Raw genomic sequence first — 26,259 nt, forward strand, 5'->3', positions numbered from 1 at the left:
CATAGCATCACTCTTCAGTCTTGATATTTTGGTCTCAGGCACAACGGACTTGACTTCATCTAAAGTATGAAAACATCAGGCTGCATTTCCCTTTCTTATTTAATTGTTAGGTGCTTAAGATCTCTGGCCCACAGCAGAGCTGAGTTCCAGTTGATGTGACTGAAGTTATCTTCAGGGTTATTTTGCTATAATCTACAGCAAGCATTTAACAACCTTTCAAGCACAAAATGTATCAGTACCACTCAGAGTACTCTACTGGACTTACCAGCACAGACAAACATAGATGCACTCACAACATGACCAATTACTGAAGCAAAGCACTTGCTATCCTCCCTCAACTCCCTTTCCCCTACTCTCTCTCTCTCTTCTGCCCTTTTTTTTGGTTGCAGTCACGCAAGTGACATGAAGGAAGCACAGCAGGCCTTCCCTCTGGAATGCTCTTAAACACAAGGCACTCTCCAGCACACAAATTTTCACGCCATGCAGCTGACAGTGGAGTGAGTGACCATGGCAACTATGGACAAGAGGCAGTTCCAGTCTGCTCCATGTCTTTAAAGGACAGACTGCCTCTTGAGAATTATAATTAATATACACAGTAGAAAATCCTCGACAATTCTGTAGCTTCAACCCACCTGTGAGCAGTGAATCACTAATGGATTCTCACAAACATCTGTTCTCCCTTCTTTTCTCTGGGGCTTTTCTTGTCTCAGTGGTGACAATGACAAATCCAACAGTAACTTTTCTGATCAAAACTGCCCTGGATTGAATTTTTAACGCCAGACAAAGAAAGAGGGAAACTCTGGATGCTATTCAATTCCCAAAGTAGTTTCTCGGTCCTTATCTCTAGCACAGAAACAAGGGACAATTGTTTATCTTGTTCTACTTACAAATTGGAACTGGCTGCTGTGTCTTCTTCTGGTAGTTCCAGAATATCATCTTCCAAGTCACTCACTTTCACCTGCTTCACCACCTCCAGAAGCAGAGACTCACTAGAGGGCTGTGTCTGGTACACACCTAGCATAAACAGAAATAACAGCTCAGAACTTCTGCTGCCACAATACTTTTGGAAATCTAACCTACTAAGCCTATCTTCTACAGCTGAGTGTTGGTTTTAACCAAGTAAGAAGCAACCACGCTTCTTAAGTATTTTTGTGGTTAAGCAGACCACTAAAAACAGTGCTTGAGCTACACTGAAAATTATGATAGCAGAAAGGGAACACAACACCTAAGAAAAATTTAACTTTAATTCTGATGTGGACACTTTAAATAAAATATTTTCCAATATTTTTCCAGACACTGCTAAAACATGCAGCTTTAATAGAAATGCACTGCATTTGATTTTTGGTTATGTGGGTTTACAAGTGTTTCAGTTTTTGGTTTTTTTTTTCCTTGAGCTTTGATATCCAATAGACAAACTTAACAGTTATACCCCTAACAGCAGTTTAGCACACTTCTGAAACAAAGCACTTCATATCTATACATTTTAGTCACAAATTCTAAAAGGCTTTGAATAAACACCACTTACTCTGATTTCTTTGCCTCTTTCTTGAAAGAATAATCTCATACTAGAAAGTTGTATGATTTATTTTAAAACAAATGAGTTAACTTTTATTTACTGTGCAACAAAACCCCACATTTCAATGAACCACAACAAACGACAGGAAGACGCTGTTTCAAGTCAAAGAACCACTCTCATATTATAGATCTTACTACAGATGAAATAATTTAAATCTAGATTTTTCTTTATCTAGTGTATACTGCTTATTAAACACAAAGAAGAAAATAGGTTTCTTTCTTTGGTAAGAACTCAAGTGAGATAGCAAATACAAGTTTACCTAAATTATCTCTCAGGTCACTAGCATCCTGATGAGAGTTGAAGTTGTAATTCTGCACTAGTTTTAACCTCATACGTGAAAAATTTTCCACATTTGAAAGTTTCCAGTGAACAGGATGCTGTTTCCTAGGAAAAAAAGAATGTTCATAAATAACAATCTGAATAAAGTCCAACAGGAATGAAAAAAAGAGTGCATATTTAGAAAAACATTGGTCATCCTCTTGTAAAAAATGGAATATTAAAATGCAGTTTATTGCTTTTGTTCCACATTGCAGGTCTGATCATCACTCTTTACTATGTAAACAGTATTTATTTTCACAGAATTAGCAAGGTTGGAAGAGATGTTCCAAGATCATCAAGTTCAACCGACAACCTACCACTACCACAATCACCCCAAAATTATTTCTAATAAGAACCTTCCCTGACACAACCTGAGGCCATTTTCTTTTGTCCTGTCCTCGAGACTGTATATCTCAAGCATGGTTACTGCAATCTGACCTGGTTTCAATCACATGAAACTCATGTGAGCAAACTCCCTTTAAGTATCACACAGAGATCCAGTCCCACCTTTCAGCCCAAGGCCCACGCTCAGAGAACAAGTAAAGCTGGGCTGCTCTCCACTGTCTGAGTGTGGCTGTGTGCTGGCTGCTAAGCTGTTTGAGCATGCTGTTGTAGCGCAGATTTTCCTGCCGAGCCTTCCTGCTGAACGGTTCCACAAAGTGCTCCTGAAAGACCAGTGCAAATAGATCTAGCACAGATTAACTCTGACCTTGGAAAACAGTTTTCCAAGAATTCTCATCAAACAAGAAGACACAGAAGAGGTTTAGTGATAAAAAATTCTGAAATTTTAAGGCAATACTTAGGAGAGATTTTAAAAAGCCTAGACCTGGAAGAAATAGTGCCAGAATTTGATTTAAAGATGTGAAGAAGGCATTATCAATGCTGAGTCCACATTAAAGCAAATTTTCATCATTAGAAAAGCAGTCAGTATTAGAAATCTAACTATAATAGGTCAGATTTTTCTTAAATTCTGATATTCTAGAATGTGGCTCTCACTGTATTTTTCCTTTAGCTACTTGAATAAAATAGACCTACAAGTTTTGTTATTAAGAAGCAAAGAGACATGTAACTTCACTACGGTATTTCCTGTAATTACCAGTTAGCTCTAATGCTGAAACTCAATATGGACCTTATATAGAAAGGTCAATTTAAAAGCAATTTTTCCACACATTAAATAAGAACTGTTCACTGTTTTCAATATTTTAATTGAATTGAAATAGGGTTAAAGAAAAACCCTGAACAAACACCTGATAATGGAAAACCGGTTTTAGTAATTCAAAACACAAATCAGAGCAAAAGAGGATGCAGCTTATGGCTGAGCATATTTCTACCTTGCTGCACAAGAAAGCAAGTCTACTGAAATAACTTTGATTGCACATAAGACTCTTAATAGACAGAGCAGAATTAGAAAGCATATCCTAGAAGTGCATATAGTGCCACTGCCCATAAAATCTTAATACAATTAACTTGTTTACAATAACCTAAACTGGATCATCCTGCAATTCATTTACTCCATCTTTTAGAAGGCAACTCTAAGAGAACCTTGCACTCACTGAAAACCTTACCTGAAATTTAAGTTTACTTTCTCCTCTTTCCCGGTCTCGCTTGTGCATGTTGACCATAAACGCTTCATAACAATCTTTCCAATAAAGTGCCATCTGCTCATTATCATGTCTGAATGAATTCTCTTCATATTGCTTCATATTTGGAATAATCTGGTTCCACCAGAGCAAAACAAAAAGTACCATATGATTTCTGAATGGGTTCCTCTGCTTTCATGACTGAAAAGAGGGAGGAAAGGATACAAAAAAGAATTTACTACTTACATATTTGTCAATATAAACTTGCCACTCGTCAGATCTGCAATATTCTTGAAAGTCCTCAAAGAAAGATGGGCTGCCATTGGTAGGAGGCAATGAAGGAAGGTGCAGGTTCATAAAGAGAAGTTCATAAATCTTGGATACCAATGTCCGAACAAGGGGAATCAAAAATGAGTAAGTTTCTGTCTTCTCTTCAATTGACCTACTCAAAATGCCTTCCAACTTCCCCAGGAGGTAGCATGCTTCAGGCTGGCTCTCAATTACTTTGGTCTGAAGAAGGGTGTTTAATTTGGCAGCTGCCATAGCACAGACCTATAAAAACAAACAGAAAAAAATGAATGTGATCCTCCTTGAGCATCATTTTGTTTCCTATCATTCCTGCCTGCATATTCCCATCCTCAAACAGACACCCTCTACCTCTTTCTTGTGCTCTGGAGGTGCACATTGACAGGACTAGAGTAAACCTGCAAAAGGTAAGAACCAATAAAACATCTTCCCAACAGAAGGATGAGGGACTGCCACAGGTCTGCTCACTGGCATGAGCAGCTCTCCCATGAATCACACCAGTTACATCAAATGTGCCCTTAAAACTCAAGTACCACTTGTAAGAATTTGCAACAAACCTGTAAGTTGTCTTGTGCAATGAATCCAAGGAGAAGCTGAACTTGCACCTGTGAAAGCCTAATTGCTTCTAGGCCAGCAGAGTACCAGACTGACAGGCTATCCATGAGAGTCACTAGTTCTTCCAAGAGCTATTACAGAAACAGAAAATTTGCATAAAATGAAAATAAATAAAATAAATTGAAATAAAAGTAACAATAACTACTCTAGCAGGTGACACAATTTCGAAGAACTGAAGAAGAGGCTGTGTTCACATGTGTAACTTAACCAATCCCAGAAAATCATCCCACATTGCAATTAAACCAGTAATTTAAAGAAATTCTGAACAACAAAAATCTACCTAGCCCAGTACATTAAGTCAAGTATCTCCCATAAATAAAGCATATATATAAAACTTTTTTAAAACATGCAATTTAAAGCTTTAAGCTATGTTTACTTATAAGCAGGCATTTGAAGGACAGCATAGGAATTACTGTGTTAATGACTCCTGACATTATACTTTTTTCTTAAAGAAAGTAGCCTTAAAAATATTTTTAAGGATTTCTAGTAAAATAATGATGGTTTCCATATAATCTCTCTCTCCTTTTGCTTAGAAGAATTGAAAAGCAATGGCAACTCAGACAGTGAAGAAAGTATGAGCAGTGACAGAGATTACATAAGTGTTGAGATAAATTACATATGTTGAAACTCCAATATGGGTCAAGACCCATAAGTGACATTTCCCAGCTTGCAACCAGAGCAGAGTTTTGGCTGGTCTTCGACTCAGGATTCTCAGAGAGTCATAAATCTCAAACAGTATAAAATCTGCTTAGGCTACAACTGTGGCTGTTTCATTAGCTTTTACATTTTCTAAATATTTCTCCAGTCTGAAAAAACCTGGATTCTCAGTAAAGAGTACCATTTACATGCCTATTTAATTTGCAAAATTAACTATATTCCCTGAGGCAAATATTCACATTTTTATTCATGAAGGGACTACCATTCTACTATAAATCCTTACTCTGTAATATCTGTGGTTTAAAAACATATGACTAGAAGGGTGACAGTGATCAAACCAACAATTTTCTTATTACCATTACCAGCCCATATGCATAATTTTCATTATGCAGTTACTGTACCTTTTCTGTCCATAAATTTGAATTAATTAGTCCTTCTGCCTGCAGGAAACCTTGCACAATTAACAAGAGCTTGAAGGCATTTTCAGCATGTGTAGGGAGAGCTTTTGAATCTCTGTTATCAGTGACTGACCATTCTAACATCTTCTCCAACAAGCTGCATGGAAAACAAAATCCCAAAGTAAGTATTACATGTTCTAAGTCTAAGGGGTTTTAAAAAATCCAATTAAGTATTTAATTGAATCCCTTAGTCTGCAGTTACATAACTGCCATCTTCTCGATAAGCCAATGAGATAAAAGCGATTGAGAGACTCATGAAAACAGTGATAGTTTTAAAACCTTCTGGCCACAAGACACTCCTAAATAGGTACTGGAATATATTTCTGACAGTATGCAAAGTGGCAGCAGAGAAAAGTGCATCTTGGGAAACACCCACACCTTCCCAGCTTCACTCCTGTCTCTCACTTCTGTTTATCCTCAAAAGGGATGAATTGTACACTCACTTGAGTTTTATCTCATCAGAAGGCCGCAGCAACTCGTTAGACATCCCCAGTTTGGTGAGAGCAGAGAACACCTGTCCTCTCTCAATCCAAGCATCATCATCTGATTTTTCAATACCTTTCCACATTATACATAGTAGGATGTCTGTAAGTAACTGTATGAGTTCATTATCACTCCCCTAAAAAAGAAGTCAAAAATTTAAAGCCCTTCTAGAATAAGAAACCTTCAAAACATTTATTATTCATCACAGCTCCTATGCCTTCATGTTTCAAACATTTGAAACTCTGCAGTCTAAAATCCAATTGAAAGCTCACAAATATAAGGAGACTGTGGCTTACTTGTATGATGTAAAACAAGCTGCCTTTAGCCACCCTTGATTTTTCCACAGCAAGTCTGCTCCATGCCTCTTCTGGATGATAAAGGATGTTTAAATATATGGCAGGGGAGAGTTTGCAGGGGTTTTTTTGTGGTTTCTTGTTGGGAGGGGAGGTTGGTTTTATTTTTTAAACACCAAAGCTATCCCAATTGGACAATCATAAAAGAAGACACATTACAAAAGGAAGTATCCCTATTCACTATAAAAGAGCCATATTGTTTGCTTTTCTATTGGATGATAGGAGGGACCAAAAAAAAGTAGTAATCATTAATTAAGGAGATGAAAAAACAAAAAGAAATATCCAGCAGTTAGAGAAACCAGTCACACAGTTACTTACTCCTTGGTTTTCCAATAGAGAAAGCTCAGCAGTCAAGCCCACATCACTGGTAACACCCAGCTCTCTGTCAGGCTGCCCAGAGAAGGGCTTTGTGCTCTCTGTGGGTGAGGGAGTGCTGGGCTGGCTGTCTGTCATCTGATTCCCAACATCAGCCAGTTCATAAGAGTCAACACTGGACAAATCTAAACTCAAATGTGAAGGATTACTGTGCCACAATTCTTCTCGGCCCTCTGAACTAAAAGACATCTCTGCTGTGGATGCATCTTCCAGTGGCATAACAGAGAAATGGGCAGGGACATCCAGGGATTTGTTGTCTTCTAAACTCCACTGATCAAACAGACCATTAACTGATCCAAAGCTGCCAGCTTTCTCTGTTTTATCAGCTTGATGTTTCTGAAGCTCTTCGGTAGGAGGCTTTTTTTCCTCCTCCCTGGAGGAATCAGTCCTGTTCTCCTTAAAGCCAGTCCGGACCTCTGAGTTTTCTTTCAGGAACAGCCTAACCAAAGTGTCCTGCCAGCCCAGCTGCTGAGAAATTTGTTGTGCTGCATCCAATTGGGAATGCAAAAGGTGCAAAATCTAAGGACAGAAGATATTCCATATCTACGCATTAATTTTAGCTTGTAACTGCATGCATCTGACTTTTCAATTAAACATTTTACAACCTAACAACTTCTTTACTTTTCTTACATTCTTGTATAAAGAGTCATAATTGGCTAATAATAAGCAAACCAGCCACAAAGTAATTTTCCCTCATAAATATATATATATATATATATATATATATATATATATTTGAGAAAAAAAAGAAAGTAAAAAATTCTCAGGAGTAGGGGAGAAAAGAAGCTATCAAATCATATTGGTAAGTTGCCATATTTCAGCATCTCTTCTGCAACAATTCCTTCAAAAGCCAGTTATCTCAATAAATAATCCCATTAACCCACAGTCTAAAAAAAAAATTCTTGAATAGAAAGTATGCTTGATTAGGAACTGTTAAATAGATAAAATTAATAAAATTGCAGCATTAGTAGCTTACTGATAGTGTACATTATAATATTACTTCTTAATTTTGGGAAACCTTAATAGACTATATGGCATCCCACAGCTACATTCAGTACTAACTCCAGCGATACAAGCTTTGACACAACTCAGTAATTAAAGGAGCATACTATCTCAAACCTGTTGAAAATCCAAGCTATCAGAGAATCATGATACAGGCTTCACTTTTTGTTTTGGCTTTTAAAAGTACTTGAGTACACAAAATTCAACAGGTTAAATGACAAGATGGGTTTAGCTTTTAAAATAAGCCATTGCTAATGAAAACAGTAAAAACAAATATTGCCACTGTCTTTTAAAGAAATAATTTAGTTATTACACTGTACAGTTTATAGGCTTGAAGGACAGTATTCCAGTTCTAAAGAAGACAACTAACCTTTCTACAGATAATCACTCTCATGTTTATATCTGATCTATGAGCCAGATACACTACAGCTAGAAGATCTTTATAATTCACAGCAGGATCTGTAGGGAAGAAAGAAAAATAAACATAAACAGTATCACACAGGAGAATGTAACAGATAAATATTTTATAATTGTCTTGGCAATTATAACTGCATCCCGGCATAGTAAAAACAACAAACTTCAGAGAACTAAGCAAATGTTAGCTGAGACTAATAGGAATTTTGAATAGAACATGCTTTCCTGAATAGAAGGCTTTCCTCAATCAAAATCAGGTATTTTTGCCTCTGAACAGCAGAAGTATACTAATATCAGACATAGCACTTGCCAATTACCTGCATACAGAACTTGGTTAAGAAGGTTTTTAATAAGAGAAACAGTAACTGGTGATTCATTCAGAAGGAGTCCCAGCCCAGAGTACCCCACTTCTCTGAGTCTCATACGGTGCTTGCTCCGTTCATAAACTTTGGTACATTTCAGCATCTCTTCCACAATCTGTAAGGAAAAGAAGACATAAATGCAAATTGAGCATCTAGATCTCTCAAACTTGTGTATGATATAGCATGCTGGTCCACAGTTTTTAAAGTTTATTTGGTAAACTAAGTCATGGATTATTTTTTTAAAGATCCAAATACTTTATTTTAAGAGAACACTAATCCCTTTGTGACAATACCATCTAGCTAACATTAGAGAAAAAAAAAAAAAAACTTGGATGATTAGTATCTTTGTAATTACATACACTTCTGTCAGACCAATGAAAAACACTAATTTATGTTCAACTGATTAATTTAGGAAGAAATAATTCAATTCATTACCTTGAACACAAGTTCTCTAAGCCTGTCAGAGTATCTTTGATGCAATAACAGAGCATAAAGAATATCAGCATTCCCTGGTTCAAAGAGCAGTAAAAAAAGCTGGTCTGGGGTTGGACTGGAATGAAGTAGGCTGAAGAGAACATCCAAAATTCCACAAAGCTACAAAAATCAAGAAAACCAAATTAAAACCCAGTTCATTCAGATTTCATACTTTGTTTTAGGAAAACCTCTCTGTTTTTAAGTTCTACCTATGCTGGTTAATAGACATTTTGTTGCTCAGTATTACTGCATTTCAACAATTTTTAGTACATTTTTTCCCTCTATGCAACACCTTGTCAAATTAAGCAGAGACATAAGGCAAGTTCAAGTGCTGCTGATGCTACAAAATAGAAACTACATCATCACAACTCCTGGTCAGTTTAAGGTCAATTCATGTGGTTTTGTAAACTAAGATAAGGATGTGTCATTAGAAAAGTTATCTTACCTACATCTGAACAGAACCACACATCAGTTAACATTTTGCTTGTGGTCATTTTCTTCTTTGTTCACCCAGGCAAGATTTCTAAATGCCAAGATGCAAAACCAAAACAAGTCCAGTTTAAACTATTAATTTATGCCATACTGCATACCTGGTCCTCGTCACTGGTGGCAGCTATGTATCCTACAATGCTCTGAATTTCTTCATGTGTTCCACCTTTGCTCAGGAAATATTTGATCAGTCCATACAGGGATGTCCGTATTGTTCTCAGGTCATCAGGAGCCAAACCACTGTCTTTACAACCAGTCCTGTATGCCAACAGACCAGAAAGGCAACCTAAGGAAGCTCTTCATGGCTCATTAATAGCAATTTGATGATGCCAGTTTGATAGCTTTTCATCTACCCAGGCATCACGTACAAGTTTTCAATTTTTACTGAAAATTGGAAGCAGCTGAATAGTAATAAGCAGATCAGACTTTGCAAGTCTATAGAAGCCCTGAAATGTAGACTTGTACTGATCTGGATATAGATCAGGATTGCAGGTTCCCACCTCCCACAGGAAATAGCGAACTCTAGCCAGTCTTCCTCAAGCAAATAACTATATTCATAAGCAGATATAAGCAGTGAAGGTTAAACTTTCAAACTTCTAAAAAAGTCCTACTTCAAATTCTACAAGCATTTAAAAGAACTTGAAATACTAAACTTTGCATAATGGTAATGATTTATGACTTAATTTACATTCTTGAACACAAGCCCTACAATTTTGTGTAGTTTTAATTACTTTTACAAGCACTCCTCGTGTCACTGACGAACTCCAAGGAAAAGTAGTAAGTGAAATGGGAAAAAAAATTAATGCAATTTGGTAAATTGAATCATCCACCAAAATCCAACCTGCAGTTTTATTTATTAATTTTCTCATTGGAATGACGGCAAAAAACCCCCAAGAGCCACATACAATAAATAAGGAGTCAGAAGTGGCAAAAACTCATACCCATAATAAATCCTGAGTGTGTCCAGAAGAAACTGCACGCCATACTTCTTTCTGAAGAGTCTTCTACTGTCTTTGATGATTGTAGAAAGATACTGGATATGTCCTACAACATAAAGGTTTCTTTTAGAACCAAGATAAAGATTTGTCATGTGAAGAGTCCTGTGTCTTTTTAACAGAGTTGCCCAAGGCCAAGAGCTCACCTATTCTGAAGGGAAAGTCACCACTGTTCCAGATGCTGAAGTCAAAAAGTAAGTGGTGATACATCTGTTGTAAAAGCTGCATGTTCTTTTCTACTGAGACTTGTTCTATCAACAACTGTACAGCCATCAGGACATTCACGTCCATTAAGATGCTTGGCACCTTGCAAGATAACAACAGGTGTTAGCACTCAAAATACTGCATGCCCTAATAAAATTTGATTTTTAAAAATGGAAGTTTCTTTTATCTTCTACAACGCCTGCTCCATTAAAGCTATACAATAGACACAAAAGTAGTCTCATTTGAATAACCAAACAACACAGTATCTATATCAAAAATAAAGCGGAACATGAAAAAAAAAAAGAAACACATTTTACTTTGCAGAAAAAGACCAACTTCTCACACCTTTTTGCTTTCAGAAACACAAGAAACAAAATGCTAACTAATGAGGCCTTTAAAGACCCTGGCATTCTGGCTATAATTCAGAAGAATCAGAACTTCATCCACAAAATCCATTACTAAAAGATGTCTCTCAGATTTGCTCACCTTCTGTAACAAGGCTCCTAGGGTGGCAACTCCATGGGAGTGAATGAGATTTTCTTGATTGACATGATGTCCCTGAATAAAGTGTTTTATCATCAAGATGAAAGTTGCAACTATGTTCTTCTCCAGACGTGCTTCTGCAGAACAGAACAACAGTAGCAAAAGTCTTATGGTTTATCATTGGATCACTGCATAAAAATAAGGAGAAAAAGTAAAATCCAGTGTCTGTATTCCTCACTATTTCCTGAACTTCTCAACTCCTGTTCCTTAGCTGTAGCCTGTCTTTAGATTTTTTTTTTTTTCCTGTGCAGAATCACAGCCATTCCATGCCTCTCCAGAACAAAGTGATCCCAGTCCTGACTTCAGCTGCTTCATCCATGGCTGTAGGTTATAAACTTCTTTGTTACAATCTTTTGCATATGCTGCTGTTATTTTCCCTCTGTAGTTTCAAACTGACATTTTCTAGACATGGCACACAAAAAAAATTAGACAGAAGATCTTTTTTGTTTACTTTACTCCACCATTTCATCTTTGAAACAAGAAAAAAAAGTAGTGTTTTCCCTTGCAAGGTCTGATTTCTTAGTGGCTTTTGTAAGGTCAAAGTTAATTCTCAATACTAAAAAAGTTTTTTTTTAATTTATTTTTAAAGCATCCTTTCAGTTTCTTTTTATTTTAATCTAAAATGTGACTATGTGTGGAAGAGGTAGGAGCCTGAATATGTTATTAAGAAAATAAAAGTTTGGCTAAAGGCTAAATAGCACAGTTCTGATGCTGCTGTCCCCACGTGGCTATGTGACCCAGCACTCTAGCTGTAGGAAACCTTCTCCTGTTGATATTAGTAGCTTTTACATAAAATATAATTTCTCAGAATAATCAGAACAGAAATTAAAACAATGTCATACCTTGGTACCCAAAACAGTAAATCATGAAAAGAAAAAGAATGCTACTAAATATATCTATACTTGAAATATATTATTTTTTTATATAGTGCTGATTCCTGGTACTCAGTATCCATGTCAGATATCTAGGTAAAGAAAAAGCCCTTCAGCTTTACACAGATGCTCTGGAAAATCCAGCACATAATAAACAGCTTTCTGTCATTCAAAAAAGGACTTGTAAAACCAAGCTAAAAAATTAGTTCACTTGAGTTTCACTTTCCCACCTGATGCCTTTGGGGATGAAAACACAACCCAGTCACCCTCTACAGGAGTTACTAGTTCTGGAGGTAGAGTTTCTCCTTCAGACTTCTCAAGCATCTGTCCACCAAGAAAGCTGATCTGCTCCAGCAATGGAAACAGCACATTTATTCCACCAATACAGTTGATCATATCCTGAATCAAGAGAAAAGGCAGGAAAAACATCACCATAAATAAAAACCCTCCAACTACAGCATAAATTTACCCAGCATAAAGGAGTTCTCACAAACCAATCAGAATATCCCACAGGCCACTTATACAGGGGCCATCCTGTCAGCTCTTGTTCTGAAAGTACATTTTTTACATTTCCTTCCTCCTTCCCCCATAGAAACACTGGAAACTGAAGGATACAAAAACTTGTATCTCCTGCTAAGTATATTCGAAAAACAGGAGAAACATTTCTCTGATTTCTAAAGTTACTTGCAGCAAGAAGTAAGAGAAATCTACAATTATACACATCTCTGCTTTAATCAATTTCCTGAAAGATTTCAACTTCAGGCAGTTAAAAATAACACCATTTTATTTTGTTTTTTAAAACAACTCTACACATACATCAATTCTAAGCCTCTCCTTAAAGTCTCCTAAGTCCCCTTTTTCCCCTCCTCACAAGCACAGATGGCACAAGACAGACCCTGGAGGTAGCCCTTAGGGTGACAGTCTAGTTAACAAGATGGTGTTTGGTCACAGGTTGGACTTGATGACCTCAGAGGACTTTTCCAATTTAATTGATTCTGGATTCTGTTATTCAAACAATGCTTCTTGTATTAAGGTATAATACATTCAAATCATAAGATTTCTAGAAGCGATTCACATCCACTTCAATTTAAAATCAGGGTCTTAGCAAGCTACTCATTTCCCCAGCTTAGTCCAGGGACAAACACTCTGGAGTACAAGAACTCATTACTGGGGAAAAAAGACAAACTGAAGCATTCCAGAACTATTCATATCATAGCAAAATTAACTAATGAGTGTCTGAACTTTCTTAACTTTAGATTCAGCAAGTGATTGTAGAGATATGTACAGTGGATATGTACAGTGTAGCTCCAACAATATTTCCTTAATAATTAGCTTGCCAGTACCAACTGTTCACTGTTCTTGGAAAAAAAGGCAGATCTTATTTATTGTTAATATATTTTCCTCCAGATGAAAAAATGTGGTATACTACTGACAACTCACACGTTACGAAGAACAGTCAGCTACCACAAAATATCTTCATACCGTACTGTGACAATAAAAGCACTGGCCCTCCTAAGTTCTCAATAAATATAATGCAAATGCAACACTACTCCAGCTACAGCATTAGGCCATGAATTCTCAGTATAAAAACATGCTGCATCTGTTAAATATAATTTGCATTACAATAACTTCCAGCATTCCAAAAGTTAGATGAATACACACAATCACAGTCATTTTTACGTCAGGTTCTGCCTCTTCACAACATATTTACCTTGATGTCCCAATTCACTACTTTGTTTCCAGTTAGTCTTCCATGTAAAAGATTTGCAGACAGATCAAGGCAAATTGGGTTTCTGCAGGCCTGTTAAACAAATAAAGAAGCCATGATATCACTTAGGAAACAAGTAACATGCTTGAACACAAGATTTAGTACCAATGTGTTGATATCAAAGTATTTGAACAACATTAAACCCCTAGAATATAACGTATGCCATTTTTGATTTGACATTCTCTATCGTACAAGGTAATTCCACCCTTTTGCCAAACCTACTATGTCTGCACAAGACTACAGTTTAAGAAAGCTCTCACTGCTCCTTATCTTCCCATTAAAAAACACAGTGCAAACACTGAAAGTAATGCTGTATAGTCAAACAGAAATTATGTCCTGTTTCCTACCTTTGGTGTATAATGAAGCAGCACCTTACTGGGGAGGTCTGCTATTTCAGCCTCTTGAGACTTCCATGGAGTTAAACAGTTTGGACCTATGAAAAAAGGTATATAAAATCATATAACTAATCATAGTCCACTGGTTATTAATGTTTTGCTTTACAAATTTTGTACTACCAAACTTGCTGGAAGAACAAATAGGACAGTCTGAACTGTATCTATTTGAGACATGCTTCAAAGTAGAGTTTAAATCATTCATTTCAGAGGGTCTCCTTAAAAAGGAACACATACTACATGAAAAACCAAACTACACAAAGCAGAGATGTTTTTATACCTTCAAACGGCTCTCATGTTTGTCTTCACACATACCTATCTCATATTTGTCACTAATCTCTGTCATCAGGCCTAAATGCCCACAAAATTAGTAACCTTCAAGATAGTTTTATTTAGCAATGCATAACATTTCCTTTAAATGATGCAAGTGTTTTAATGCCCATCTGTAACAACCTGGAGTCATCAGTATCTTTCACACTTTGAACGGTACAGCATAGCTTTCAGAGTATTTTCTTTGAAATGGCCACTTAATTATTGATTCTTACGGAAAAATCCTCAAGCATAAATCACCTTTAAGTGGCCTAACAAAAAAGGCCAATACTTTTAAAGAGTCTCAACTGTAAACATATGCAGGCAAACAGCAGTAAAAATTCAGAATTTACATGTGAAATTATTACCTAACATTTTAATTTTGTCTGCGCATATGATAAGCAGATGAGCTTATGTAAACATAATGTTTTATAATCAAGCTTATTATTAAATGTTAAGCTTATTTGCTTTAAAGCCCTCTCACTTAGGTCAGCTCTGCAGTTCTTCTAGATCATAAGTTCTTCATCATGTGTCTGTGTAGAGCAGAGCTTCGTGGGGTCTTGTTCATAACTCATGTCTTTTACTTTGCTAAAACCAGTACAATCACCACTTACCTGCTAAATATAATGCTTTCACCTGAGAAGGTTGCAGTGCTTCATGAAAGATAATAACTGATCCAAGCTGGCCCTCCAAAGATGTTGGACACCCCCATTCACTGTCCTGAGTCCCTGCTGAGATCATTTTGGTGATGAACTCTGGTTTTCCAAGCGCCCCACCCCAACCTCCTGTAGCGAGAATGCCCCCGAGCGATGTCCGATGGGGCATGATTGGGGAGGAAAATGGTGGATCGGGAATCTGAGATGGAGGAGGAGTTGTTGTTCTTTGACCAGCTGAACCAATGCAGCAAGAAGTAAAAGACTGCAGAGTCATACATGGAAGAAAGAAAACAGAACATATACTTTAATTATGAAGACTGCATCTAGCAAATCTGAACTAAATAAATGAAAATGCAAGCAACAAGCTCTGCCAACCCTAACAAGCAATCCATCACAGCAGGCCAAAAAACAGAGCATATACTCCTCATAATAGGAGAGAACACCCTTTTTCCAGCAAAGAGAAATTTAGTTACCTCAAGTGCTGTATGATCTCTGGCAGGAGCACAGCCAGGAAGGACAGTGCTTCTGACATCCCTCTGTAAATACTCCTCTTCTGGATTATATTCCAAAATACTAGCCCAGCATATCTGCTACTGTACATTTCTCATATTAGTTAGCCCACTCACGGTAAGACTACTTGCCCTACTTTTAGTTACCTTGAGATTTATAATGTTTGTTCTACAGATGGGTCAAAGACCAGAGTTTCATCTTGAAATGAAAACTACATTTACTCTAATTTTTAAGTTTTATACTGATTTTACCAGTATAGCATCCAACTTAACTGTTTTCTCAAGATACTTAACAACTATCAAATTAGAAAAGAGAGAAGAATGTTGGGTGTTGTGGCCCAGTTTAATATAAATTTGTTCCCCAAAAGGAATGAACAAAGCTTACAGAGGAAATTAAACATGACATACACTCATTTTGACAGCTAGTGTATTGCTAAATGTGTACATATCCAAAACGGTTATAGTAACTGCATGCTTATTCAGTTAGCAAAGGAATAAGGAATAGCATATCAAGGAAACATTTCAAAGAATACAAGTAAAAATACATGAAAATACTGAAAATTACACGGAATATTCCTCACTGAGTACTGTTACATCAATCCTTCTGGTAGAGCTGCCATTTATTATAAATGTCATCATAAATTATGCCAATATGCTCAGGCAATTATTTTGAGGAAAACTCCACAATTTAATCAATGTCATCCGGTAGAGTTTTTTGTTTTGTTTTTAAACTGAGATGACTAAACAAGCATTACTTAATGGTTAGTTACACACCAAAATGATATTTTGGACAGTATCCAAAGCTGAACATCATTAGCAACAGTCTGAACTCACTGTTGTATGAGAGCTCATCCTACAAGGGTATGGCTCAGAAGGGAACTTACTTCATTCATAGCAGGGAATCGAAGTGGGGCAGAGACCTTCTGCTGTCCATTGACATAGATATACACAAGGCTCTGACCAAAGGGCCTCTTTCCAGGCACGTGAACAATAGTTATGTTGTGCTGGTTAAGCAATAAAAAATAATTAAGTCATTATTAAGAGCAGTGAAATTACTATATGAAACTATTTAACTTTCTCGACTAAGCTGGTGAGGAAACCACTTAAAATAAATCCAAAGCATCAACAAGAATATAAGACAACCTGCTGCTTCCACTTTAAAGTAGTAAATGCAATGTTTACATACAAACAGATTTTTGAAGAGAAAGATATAGCTCTTTCATAGTAATGCACATCAGTTCTCAAGTATAGGAAAAGGGTAGGGCAGAAACAGCACCACAGCTTATTCACATAGCCACCACAGCCACCTATGCTTGTTTTAATTTAATATAAAAACCCTCTAATGCTGTAACAAGCTTAATCAACAAAAAATGCCAAATACACACACATAAGTTAGCTCAATCAACAACTAATCTATGTGAAAACTGCCTGCATTATTTGAGATTAAATCTGCTCTTATGCAATGAATTGCTGCAATATAAAATAGACTATTTGTAAAACTATCAAAAAAACCGTAATTTTGACTTCTGAGCTAACAATACAATCCTAAACAAAGTGTTTGTCAGTATCAAATCTTACCCAGAGAGAGTCAAAAAAACAATGGTCAGGCAGCATCACTGTTGCATATTCCCTCTTCGTGCACACTGCAACCACCAATACCCCCGTGCACGTAATAAAGGCTTCAAAGCCCATACCACTTGCTGTAAAAAAGCTACAAAAGACACAATCAAGGACTTGATTAATTAAAACTACCATCTAACAATACATTCTTTAAGAAGAAAATCCACTCAAGTTGTTTGGTGGAGGTGCAATATTTACTATATGACTGTCTGCTACTCCTCTTATTAACAAAAAAAGAACAAAAGAAGGAACAAAAAGACATTTTGTTTGCTTCTGTTAGTACCCAGAAATTTAAATTTTATCAAGAAGAATTAATATAAATATGCACTATTTAAGCACCATGAAGATGCCTTCTCACTTGTGCTCTTATACAAATCCAGAGTTCATTACCTTTACAATAAAGTATGTGAAGGCTGTTCTGGTTTTGGCTGGTGGGTTGGGTTTTGGTTTGTAATGTTGTTTTGTTTAAACAATGAACCCTACCACAATTTGGAGTTATGGATGACAAGACATTACAACAGAGAAACTACACATTATTTCTGTACCAGAGCTTGGCTCTGGTGACAGATGAGAGCTCTCCCTTTCCCAGACTAAGCACTAAGGATGCTTTGATGAAGGTAAGCAGAAGCACCACATGTCATGGGTACCATACGGCACAGACGGCCCACATCTGTAGGGTGTGACATAACCGTACCTATAGAGCTGCTTCCTCTTGCCGCTCTTGCCGGTGGCGCCGGGCTCCACGCGGTCCTGGTCGAGGCAGAGCCAGGCGTTGAAGGAGAAGGCGGAGCCCGGCCACCTGTGCACGGCGGGCAGGGCGATGCCGGCCATGCTGTGGCGCAGGTCGAAGTACTGCAGGGCGCAGGCCAGGCCCTGCTTGCGCGCCATGGCCAGCAGCGCGCGCAGCACCGGCACCACGTAGGGGTGAGCGCCCCGCGCCTCCTCCGGCCGCAGCAGCCGCAGCAGCTGCAGCAGCTCCTCCGAGCCCATGGACTGGCTCCCCAGGGAGCCCAGCAGCGCCACCAGGTTCTCGGCGCAAGTGCCGTGCAGCACCGAGCGCGAGCCGAGGGTCTCGATGATCCGGATGACCATGTTCGCGTTGACACACGTGGCACGGCTCTGTCTGTCAATACAGCAGATTCGCCTCAACCAATTGGAGATGAAAATCTGCAGCTCGTGTGATTCTAGCTCCGGAAGCCACTGGATGAGCAGCAATAAGGGCTGGACATTACTGATGCCTAGTATCCCAACAGCCATGTGGTCACCTTCAACAGCCTGAAAAACAGCAGGGAACTCAGACATGAAATACAATAAGACAGGGCCAGAAGCACTGTTGAAAGATGTAAGCACTTCTGCTTCAAAGCAAGCACAGCTCACCATATTCATGAGTTCTTCCAGCAATTCCCGTGATGGCTGACCCAGTGATTTTAGTACCTCGTATATGTGCGCATACCCAATCCTCTCCTTGAAGACCTCCTGAGGATAAAAATTCCAGTCTCACTAACAAAAAATGGACAAAACCTGCTTATCTACTGCAGCAGGGAGACAAGTAACTTTTAATTTTAATTAAGACAAATTAATGCAGTATTAGACACATAATAATTAGAATGCAATAATTACAGGCTAGAAATCTATTTTTGATAACCTGTTTATTCTACTGTCTCTAAAATGCTGCAGATGAGAAGCATTTCACTGCACCACACAGATAAAAGTTCAAAATTGTATTTTATTAATTACCTCTAAAAGAATAGAACTACTTTAGTATAATTCAAATAAGAACAAATAGCTTCATTTTTCGTCTTTTTAGTGCAAACTACAGCATGAATGTTTACATTGAAACACAGAAGTATTCAAATATTCATCTTTCAGTAAAAGATTTTCCTGGACCAGATTAAAAATTATCTGTCCTAAAAACTTAAAATTAGGGAAGTCTTCCAAGGAAGCTTTCCTGAAAACTGATTTTACAACGGAAAAAAAAAAAAAAAAACACAAAAAAAAAAAAAAAAAAAAAACAGCAAAGTTCAAATGGTAGTATCCATTTATGGTTTAACTCTTAAACAACCAACACATCATGTGGAATGGATACTCTTCTCCTTGCTATAGTCTGTGCTGAAATGATTTTTTTTTTAAGAATAAATCAGCAGGAGTGAAGTGATTACTTAAGTAAACATGAAAAGAAAAAATACACGTTGCAGTAGAAGTACAATTGAAAATTCTGAGTGTCTGTGAATCCCAGCTAGTCCCCACCTCCAACATACAACTCTTCCCAGGCTTTCCAGAGTCAGTGGAGAAATAAACACTTTCAGTAATGCTCTGGAGGAGCATAACAGATCCTGTTGTCTCTCCCTTAGGCTGTACTGCAAGTAGCAAAAAAAAAAAAAAAAAATTCCCACTCTTCCTTTATCCTCCAGTGCACAGTCACATCCCCTTTAACTGTGCCAAGTCTAGGGAATCATTCAGCCAAGGGTTAAATGTAATCAACTCAGCAATCCAGGAATAAATATACTATTGTTCCACGGGTTTAGCTTCCAGTCAGAACCACAAACTAACTACAACCTATCCATTTACCAAATCCAAGAATAACTACCAAGGAAGGGCACAGGGCAATGCCATGACCGCCATCTAGACAGCAATACTGTCTTGGCTTAGTTTAAACCCATGTAAAACTACAACACAAACAGCTGCCTGAGAATTACTGTAAATATCCAGTAAGTCTACCCTACATATCCATGGGACAAGTAACAATGTACTTCCTTTGCAGCAGTTCCATCATACTCAGATCTTCCAGATAGATGACTCAGTGTCCAGCCATTAGACACATATAAAGAGACAAGGAATGCTAATCAGCTATTCCTATCTGGCATGGATGTGTGACCACAATCTGCTCATCTCCATCAGCAAGATCCATCAAGGTACTGTGATAAAAACACTATCTGGAAACAAGATCAAGAAACCACAAACAGCTCTCTGCATAGACACTGTTACCTTTGCAGCTGGAGACTTGTGCATTACTGCTGTGAGGGCTTGAATGGTTGATACTGCCAAGGAGTCCAGGTGTCCCTGAAACACCTGAAAGGAGCAGGTACAGAGGTCATACACAAACATGCAAAGACAGTTCAGCTCCAAAATCTGTGCTGTGCCCTCCTGTCAGGAGGGAAACCAAGAGTTTGGCAGCATGCTTCAAAAATCATCTCCCCATCAGTCAACATTTCAAACCCCACAGCCTACAAGGAATTACATCACAGGAGACAACTAACCACAGACTTCAAGAGGAGAGAAGCATTCGCAACACAAACTGCACCTCAAATATTCTGATGGACAAACAAGTTTTCCTCATGCGTCTAATGGACAATCTCAAGAGGGAGGGAGGAAAACAGGAAATCTCTTTCAGTGTGTGTGCGCTGCTGGAAAATCAGCATTTGCAGCTCATATAAAGTAACTTATTTTCCATCCAAGGTCCTGCAAACCAATGCAGCAGACACACTCTCAAAGTGTAAGAGGTAAGTCACACCAGCACAATTAGGTGGCTTCCTCACCCATAGCCTCATTGCATTGACTCAACACCTCTCTCTCCAATTTAAGAAATCTTCTGAGGTTTTTTTACTATTCTTGTTTATGTTGTTATTTCTATGATGGTTTTAAGACCAAAAATGTTGGCGGACTCTTTTGCATCCATCAGTAAACCTAATTAGCAGCACTGTGCTAATAAACATACTGTTTCATAATCTCTGAAATATTATGTGCACCTTAGACATATATTGAAATGTCAAGAAGCAGAAGACTATTAGATGTGAAGAAACATTTACATGCAGTTAGAGCGCTGTGCTGTGTCCAAAAAAGCCAAAGCTATTAGATAAAAATTGCAATTGTAAATAACCATCCCTTGTATTCAGCACTTTTTTCACATTTTTAATCAGAACAAGTAATTCTACTATAAAATTAATACAAAAATTTGCATTTGAAACTTTCCACAGTATCTGAGGAAAGTGAAGCAGCAGGCTATTCCCACCTCCCTGATTCAGCCTGTCCATTGTTTTGTGAACATCTGTTCTTGATGACAAGCAAAGAATCAGGACACCAAACACAACCATTGAGATTCAAAAACAAGGCCCCAGAATCCAAAACACCACAGTGCTGAGACAAAGAGCAAAAAAGAGGAAAATGAGGGGAAAAAGAATCACCACCAGGTTGAGAGAATTAATTTAGATCCCATTCATGTACTTCACCTTTTCCTTAAAAGAAGCATAACTGATGCTCATTCTATTGCCAATATCTGCAGTTTGAAGCAGATGAATAAGGCTGAATTCAATCTGTTAGTCACAAAAATCATTTTCCAGAGACAGGAAATGCTGATCTGTGCAGCATCATAAGCTCATCTTGCTGCAGAAAGGCTTAAGGAGAATGGTTAAGGTGAAGCACAGGAATCAATTTTCCTTTGATTGTGTTTTGACTTCAACTGAAGCAAAGTACAGTTTAGGTAGGTACCTGGTCCTCATTCATTTCTGTCAGTAATTTGTTGGTAAGGTCTTTCTCACTCTTGTCTGCCACTTTATTGTTAGCATTTAAAAACAGCTGTTAGAAACAGAGACAAGAATAATGGAAATAATTGCATTATACAGTTACCTGCAGCCAAATCTGTGGAGGCTGCCTTAGATTTGTATTTCACAGACAAAAACAAAAAAAGGGGGAAAAAAAATAAAGCTTTCTCACACTGGTAAAACAATCATCTAATAGTATTAGTCTTCTGTTAATTTTAAAAATAATTAAGATTACACTGTATTTTTGCTAAAGAGTAATTACTTTTTTCCCACAAAAAATAAATTTAAATATGTAATCACTGAGACAAGGAGAGAGATTTATCTGGAATTTATACCCATCTCTGGCTTAGCAACTGTGATTTCATTCACAATATGCAACATGACAGGGTTCTAAGAAATTTGCTCCTAAGAAATAAAGACAAGAGTGGGGCATTAACAAGGAAATGGATACAGATGTTTCACCATTTTCCACTTATGTTTCACCCTAGATAAAAGCTGAAGATCTCTAGACAGAATATGTTGATTTTCAAACAGTACAGTAGCAGAATTTCTGGAGCACACAGTTTTTGGGACAGGAAACAGGGAAAAAAATGTCGTCATCCTAAGAATCAGACAGGTTGCAAATAGCTTTAAATCAAATATACACCTATACTGCATCTTCAGGTAAGGAACTGTTCTGTGTTCAGTAGCTAATTTCCTGGTGAGTACCTGAATTTACCAGTTTCAAACTCACCTAAATTCATAATCAATTGCAGTCAATTTGCATGCCAAATTTAGCTGTAACTTAATCAGAATTAAAATTTACCTCCTTCTGTTTTACAATTCTATTGAGGCATTTTTTAAAATCCTGATCAAAATGTTTTTTCTTCAAGTCCCTTTAAAAAAAAGGGAACACTTCCCTTTACTGGGTAAAACCTAAGCATTTCTTTTCACACACACACACAGATTTTGTTCCATTATCTGCTAGCTTAGTTTCCCTGAATAGGAACAACCTGAGAAATCGACTTCCATAAATTAGGGCAAAACAAAGGACAACACTCAAGATACTACTTTGACTTACACAGGTGTAAAAGCACTTCATTAGAAACACTTTGAAAGGAACATCACAGTTAAGAGCACTTAACAATGCAGAGTAACTATAATGTGTCTCAGAGGACTATAACATCAGCAAGAATAAGAACATTAAACAAAAGCAAATGCAGACAATGCAAAAATAAAGAGTCCATGAAACTTTTGGTATGAGTTACTTAATTTCTCTTATGGCATGTGAAAAGGAAAAACAGATTTCTTTTTACAATGTCTACATGGTTTTAATCTTTCCATCTAAAAGCTGTTCAAAAACCATATATTTTTCGTTTAATCAGACAATGTTAGAGGTCATTGTGCTTTGCCCAAAGTGTGACCTCTGAGTTAAATAGATGAGAAAAATTCAGCACTGACAAACCAAATTGCTTTGTTAAATGACTCTCAGTACAGAATAAGCACTTCCTGATACCTCTAAGTTATAGACCTTTTCAGATATCACTGGCAAAAAGCAATATTCAGATCATTAAAACTTAACTAAGTTTTGAAAAGCTTTTGGTAATCTCTAACTCTAAAGTATAGTTAAGAAAAGACAGTTTGCCCATGAACCTTAAAACCAGCAATTACAAAAAAAAAAAAAGGATTTACATCTTAGAAGATTGTTATCTTGCAAATGACTAAGAAGTATGAGTAGAAATACAGCCCTGAAAACCCCAAGTTCTTTGGCATATCTATAGCAGAAACAGTGGTATGGATTTTCTTTACCCCTTCTTTCCACAGAAATTAGTTGCATTTCAAGTTTGCAGAAGATCCAATAGCTTCCTGAGTTTCAGATATGTGTATGGACTCTCATGTTCTCTGCAGAGATGCAGAACATGCTTTCCACACACGGCTTGCTTAGGAACCCAGTAGAAATTTTCACAAATGAAGGAATAAAATCTAGAGCTAGGGCCTCCACTCCCAGCAAATAAGGAGAAATCCTAATTCCACAGCTAAATCAATATTTGCATGAAGACACAGTATATTTGGAAGTACAAATATACTGCAACACCTGCCCTGCCTCTAGCTCTCCCACTTCTCATCTGTGGGGGTATTTTGCCTGCAAAAGGCTAAAAAGCACACTGTGTACCAAACTGGCAGCACTGATCTCTAAACAACACAGTGATATGTGAGACTGTATCCCTGGAAAAAACCTTAAAAGAACTTATCTTGTAACAAACAGGCAGAATAAAAATAAAAACAGCAAGCTGCAGGAAAAAATAGAGCAGCTGTTCCTGCTTTTTAAAATTCCACCATTTGTTTATGAATGCAGGAACACAGCTAAGAATCTCCATGAAGAGGTAAACATCACGCTGTTGATGATTTTAGAAGAAACTAAAAAAGGAGTTTGTTATAGAGTACAAGGTTAGTATAAAAATAGGCAGAGATTCCTAAACACAGAGAAAAATGGAACTGTCAAACAATATATTTTCAGAAGGAGATAATAAAACTATAGACCATTCAAAACACTTCAAGTCAGTTGGCCTTCTGCCACTGACTATAATTACAATTAAGACATAACCCAAAAACATTTAATACATCATTGCACTGAAATACATTCTAATCCAAAATCTAAATGGATTAGAAATAAATTGCACACTGTAGCTAGCATTACATTATCTACATGAGCATCAGAAGAGCTCAAAAAGACTATGTCACTAACCTATCATAAAAAGAAAAATAAAATACTGCAGAGAGTTACATCATATCTGTGTTCTTTTAAACAGGGAAAAATGAAATCAGTGCAATCAGCAGAAGTTTGCCAATTATGACCATTTGCAGTTGAGATGGAAACCCTAATTCCTATGCAGAAAAGGAAAAACTGAGAAACATTTTTAATAGCTTGAGCTCATGTTTTATGTCAGCCACACATAGGACACAAATATTTTGAAACACTTACAGTGGCACACCAGAAATTTTTTTTTGTGGAAAAACATTCCTCTAAAATTAGAATTCAGACTTCCATCTGGCAGCAGTTGTTAAGTGATTTCCTAGCAATCCAATGATAGAATATAAAAAAACAAACAAAAAACCAAACCCCACAACAAAAACCCAAATAAAAAGGCAGGGGTGATTGATTTTTTTAATCAGATAAAATATTAGAGGACACTGTGCTTAGCTCATAGTCTGACATGTGAGATACTTTAATAGGTAAGAAAAGATTTAGCAGTGATTCAAAGATACAGCATTGTAACAGATTTTAGAGACTGAGCAGGGTCTGTAAAGGTGCTTTGCTCAAGACTCAAAGTAAGTATTCATTTCTTTAACCACAACACAGACATGAGACATCTCTACTTCATCAGTAATAATACAAGGCAGGGTTTGTTAAAAAAATGCTGATAAGGGAAAGCTTACCTTGCAGTTCTGCAACAGTCGAATGAGATGCTCAAAGCAGTTACTGTTGAGGAAAATTGCCTGCAGAACAGGCCTATCTGTGCAGTCTAACATGGCTGTGATAGTATCTGCAGAATTAAAACAGAACTGGCATCAAAGACAAAACACTTCCCAAATACATCAAGCATTTTTGCCTGCACATTCCATAACACACATCAGGAAAAAATTAGAAAAATTACATGCTCCACATTTTTGATCAAGAATGATATACCTTTAACAACAAATCACTAGGCCTAAAGCTAATTTTGACACTGTAAAAATTACCACATAGACTAATATTATGGAGTAATTTCAGCTAACTAATATCTTTGACTGCTCTGGGGCTCTGTTTCAAGTAATTGCCAATTGTGAGTACATAAGTAGCATTACCTTTTTTTTAGAGCACAAGAACATGTGTTTCCTCAACAAGCAATTACTCTGCATTCTAGAGCAGCCTTATACTGGAAACATTCTCCATGGCCACAGTACTATTCCTCAGTTTTCTTGGAATGATGGGAAAAGAAACACCTTTATTTCCCATGTTGAACATCAAAATGGAAAAATCTCAAACCCCTGAATTCTAACCCAAAAACTTATATCCAGCTCTTTCAGACTATTACTCTGGCCAATGTTTACAACAATGCCATTTGAAAATCAAATTATCACAAAACAGCACCACAAGGCTATTTTACTACAGAACAGTTTTACTCTGCAATTACTAAGGTTCTGATAAGTGTCACTTCTTGCCTAGCGACGTTTCTCTCTCTCAATGGAGACTTTCAGTCTATGAACCTTGATGCTCTGGTTAAATGGTACCAATTTGATATGGTTTCTTCTGGGATTCTTATTAGCAAATGATTAAACAAGAAATATCTAAGAAGAAATTTTAGAAATTTTTCAATTGCAAACCCAAGTCAATATTTTTTGCTTCAGAGTTAAGTGAAGAATTATTGAAA

General features: G+C 37.2%; 1 protein-coding gene across 3 annotated transcripts in view; it reads right to left on the reverse strand.

Moving 5' to 3' along the window:
- NBEAL1 (neurobeachin like 1) overlaps positions 1-26,259 on the reverse strand; it is a 77,297-nt gene that overhangs the window by 24,267 nt on the left and 26,771 nt on the right. For 2 of the 3 annotated variants that reach the window (XM_056496458.1, XM_056496461.1), the window contains exons 10-36: positions 25,286-25,392; positions 21,816-21,902; positions 20,316-20,399; positions 18,708-18,806; positions 18,025-18,605; positions 17,289-17,421; positions 16,595-16,714; positions 15,160-15,463; positions 14,192-14,277; positions 13,788-13,877; positions 12,307-12,475; positions 11,148-11,281; positions 10,604-10,763; positions 10,404-10,506; positions 9,564-9,720; positions 8,935-9,093; positions 8,455-8,614; positions 8,094-8,182; positions 6,665-7,240; positions 5,954-6,129; positions 5,454-5,607; positions 4,338-4,466; positions 3,721-4,026; positions 3,460-3,609; positions 2,402-2,559; positions 1,836-1,960; positions 888-1,014 (exon numbers count right to left, since the gene is read on the reverse strand). In XM_056496458.1, coding sequence (XP_056352433.1) covers positions 888-1,014; positions 1,836-1,960; positions 2,402-2,559; positions 3,460-3,609; positions 3,721-4,026; positions 4,338-4,466; positions 5,454-5,607; positions 5,954-6,129; positions 6,665-7,240; positions 8,094-8,182; positions 8,455-8,614; positions 8,935-9,093; positions 9,564-9,720; positions 10,404-10,506; positions 10,604-10,763; positions 11,148-11,281; positions 12,307-12,475; positions 13,788-13,877; positions 14,192-14,277; positions 15,160-15,463; positions 16,595-16,714; positions 17,289-17,421; positions 18,025-18,605; positions 18,708-18,806; positions 20,316-20,399; positions 21,816-21,902; positions 25,286-25,392 — 4,723 coding nt within the window. The remainder of the gene's footprint in view (positions 1-887; positions 1,015-1,835; positions 1,961-2,401; positions 2,560-3,459; positions 3,610-3,720; positions 4,027-4,337; positions 4,467-5,453; positions 5,608-5,953; positions 6,130-6,664; positions 7,241-8,093; positions 8,183-8,454; positions 8,615-8,934; positions 9,094-9,563; positions 9,721-10,403; positions 10,507-10,603; positions 10,764-11,147; positions 11,282-12,306; positions 12,476-13,787; positions 13,878-14,191; positions 14,278-15,159; positions 15,464-16,594; positions 16,715-17,288; positions 17,422-18,024; positions 18,606-18,707; positions 18,807-20,315; positions 20,400-21,815; positions 21,903-25,285; positions 25,393-26,259) is intronic. The other variant, XM_056496460.1, reaches the window with a different exon arrangement.

This window comes from Oenanthe melanoleuca, chromosome 7, assembly GCF_029582105.1.
Source record: "Oenanthe melanoleuca isolate GR-GAL-2019-014 chromosome 7, OMel1.0, whole genome shotgun sequence".
In the NCBI taxonomy this organism is placed as follows: domain Eukaryota; kingdom Metazoa; phylum Chordata; class Aves; order Passeriformes; family Muscicapidae; genus Oenanthe; species Oenanthe melanoleuca.